The sequence below is a fragment of the Meriones unguiculatus genome, chromosome 5 (assembly GCF_030254825.1).
Source record: "Meriones unguiculatus strain TT.TT164.6M chromosome 5, Bangor_MerUng_6.1, whole genome shotgun sequence".
NCBI classification, from domain to species: Eukaryota; Metazoa; Chordata; class Mammalia; order Rodentia; family Muridae; genus Meriones; species Meriones unguiculatus.
Window position 1 is genome coordinate 15,751,115 of NC_083353.1, and position 3,029 is coordinate 15,754,143.

The window sequence follows — 3,029 nt, forward strand, 5'->3', positions numbered from 1 at the left end:
GTTGTTGCAGTTTCCTCCTCAGTTCCTTAGCCTGCAATACAGACACCTTTAGAGCTCAGCTTGACAGCCAGGATCTGATACAGAAAACTTTTTATATCTACAAAGCCTGGTAAGCACTCTCCTCTCTGTCCAAAAATCAGTGAGCCTTGCCTCACTCAAATAGACTTGAAAGTCTAGGAGAGGCCAAAATGTCTTTTAATCTTTAATGGAAGATACTACTTTGAGTCAAGATTAAATAATTATTTTCCACTACGTTTGCCCATATTGATAGCAAGATTTCAAAGGTGATTCTCATTTTTTTTAACTTTTAGTAATTACACTTTATTCATTTTGTATCCCCCCATAAGCTCCTCCCTCCTCCCCTCCTGGTCCCACCCTCCCCCCCTTTCTGCATGCATTTACGGCTGTGTTCATTAGCAGAACAAGTAATTTAGAAATACTTAATAGTTTTCTTTTCATATTAACAACCAATATTCTTTAAATAGATAATCTTTAAATCCCAGTGACCTTATTTTTCTTTATTAATCTTCTGATTTTACCTATGAGTAAATTTTACCTGTATATAAAATCCAGATTTCTCTATCCTTCTTTCCTTTCTCTCACCTAGTCTTCTACTTTCCCCTTCTTTCTTTCCTTCCTTATTTCTGCTTCTTCTGTTTTTTTTCTGCTGTTGTTGATCATGATATTGTTTCCTCATGATTGTAATCAATGTTTTTCTAGTACTAGAAATTCTAGTATTTTCTAGTATTTTTATTTAACTCACTTGCTTTAACTGTTTTTGATTTTTAATGGAAGCCTGTCATGAGTGTGTCTTCATATTTGCAGATTAAGAGCTCTTAAATTGGTCCTTGAGCTTCTATGTTTACTTTTTTCCCTAGTGATTGCATATTTGCTTTGATGATATTTTTGTCTGTAGATTTAACCTGTATTCTCTCACAACCCAGTACCCTGGCTATTTACCTTCTCATTTCATGTCTACTTTGCATAGTTCCCTATAAGCCAGCCCAGCTGTACATAGTTTATAAACCCGGCCTTTGCAATGAGAACTGAAAAGTATCAGACAGCCTGGAAAACAAATATGGAGTCACACAGCCAGGTCTTCATATTCCTGCTTCTCTGGTTGTCTGGTGAGACATTAAAGATTATTAGAATATCATCAAATTAATGCATTTGTAGAGAAACAGCTATTTATTATAGGAATCCAATTGTATGCAGGCAATGCCATTAGGAAAGGCATTTTAGATCCCAACATTTGTATCAGGAACTCTTTGTGTGTATGTGTGTATACTCATTGTGTATTTTTGGTTGCAGGTGCTGAGGGGAACATTGTGATGACCCAGTCTCCTGAATTCATGTCCACATCTGTTGGAGACAGAATCACCCTAAGCTGCAAGTCAAGTCAGAGTGTGAGTGGTTGGGTAGCTTGGTACCAGCAGAAACCAGGGAAGCCTCCTAAACTGCTAATCTATGATGCATCCAATAGATACACTGGGGTCCCTGATCGCTTCATAGGCAGTGGATCTGGGACAGATTACACTCTCACCATCAGCAGTGTACAGGCTGAAGACCTGGCAGTTTATTACTGTCAGCAGTATGACAGTACTCCTCCCACAGTGCTTCAGCCTCCAACACAAACCTCCTTGCGAGTCTCACCAGCTGCCTGCACCACACAGAGCCCTGGGCCTGCACACTTCCCCCTTTTGCCCAAGATCTGCTAAGCATGACTAATTGATGCAATCTTCAGTAGAAATTAATTAAGAGATCGCCTCCTTTCTTCCATATTTTTGGCAACACTGGTGTGTGTAGATAAAAAGGAGAAGCTAAGTAAAGAGATTTAGAAGGTGTGGTTTGCACTGAGAAGATACAGTGCAACAAGAAGCATCAGTGAAGTTTATGTTGTCATGTTGACTTTAGATATCTCTTTGTTACGCCTTTAGACTATGATGAATCTGTATAAAATAGGATAGACTTTAAAATTATTTACATAGACTACAGCATCATGAGATTATTAGTTTTGATTAAAAATCCTCAAGCTTAGGTAAATGAAATCTATCAAGAAAATTGTCCATTTCAATTACATTTTCAAATTTTGTGGTATATAGGCTTTTGAAGTAAGACTTAATGATTTTTTTAATTTCCTCACTGTCTGTCATTATGTCTCTGTTTTTTGTTTATGATTTTGCTAATTTGGATAGTTTCTCCCTGCCTTTTAGTTAGTTTTGCTAAGGGTTTGTCTATATTGCTGATTTTGTCAAAGAACCTTGACAAAATTGGTTTCATCGATTCTTTGAATTGTTTTCTTTGTTTCTAACTCATTGATTTCAGGTGTGAGTTTGATTATTTCCAACTGTCTACTCCTCTTTGGTTTGTCTGCTTCTTCCCCCCCCCCCAGGGATTTTAGGTGTGCAAGTAAGTCGCTTGTAGGAGATATCTCATATTTCTATTTGGAGACATTTTAGTGCTATGGATTTTCTTCTTAGCACTGCTTTCATTGTGTCCCATAAGTTTGGGTATGTTGTACCTTCATTTTCAGTGAATTTTCGGAAGTCTCTAATTTCTTTTTTTCATTTCTTCCCAGACGACGCTATTGTTAAGTAGAGAGTTGTGCAATTTGCATGTGTATGTAAGCTTTTTCTCATTTCTGTTGTCAGTGAGGTCTAATTTTAGGCCGTGGTGGTCTGATCTGATACACGGAATTATTTCAATCTTCTTGTATCTGTTAATGCTTACTCTGTGCTTGACTATATATGGTCAATTTTTGAGAGGGTTCCATGAGATGATGAAAGAAAGTTGTAGGCTTTTGAGTTTGTGTACAGAGTTCTGTAGAGTTCTATTAGGTCCATTTGATTTAGGACATCTGTGTCATTATTTCCCTATTTAGCTTCTGTCTACATGATCTCTCCCTTGGTGAAAGTGGAGTATTGAAATAGTGTTGGGATCAATGTGTGATTTAAGCTTTAATAATGTTTCATTTACAAATGCAAGTGCTCTTGTATTTGGGGCATAGATGTTCATGACTGTGATGTCCT

The 3,029-nt window shown here is 37.2% G+C and overlaps 1 gene segment (V, D, J or C); it reads left to right on the forward strand.

Moving 5' to 3' along the window:
* Window positions 1–1,046: 1,046 nt before the first annotated feature.
* Window positions 1,047–2,594, forward strand: LOC110543283 (immunoglobulin kappa chain variable 6-17-like). The segment is given in 3 exon segments: window positions 1,047–1,127; window positions 1,312–1,621; window positions 2,579–2,594. Coding segments are annotated over 3 exon segments (375 nt in total).
* The last annotated feature ends 435 nt before the right edge of the window (window positions 2,595–3,029 follow it).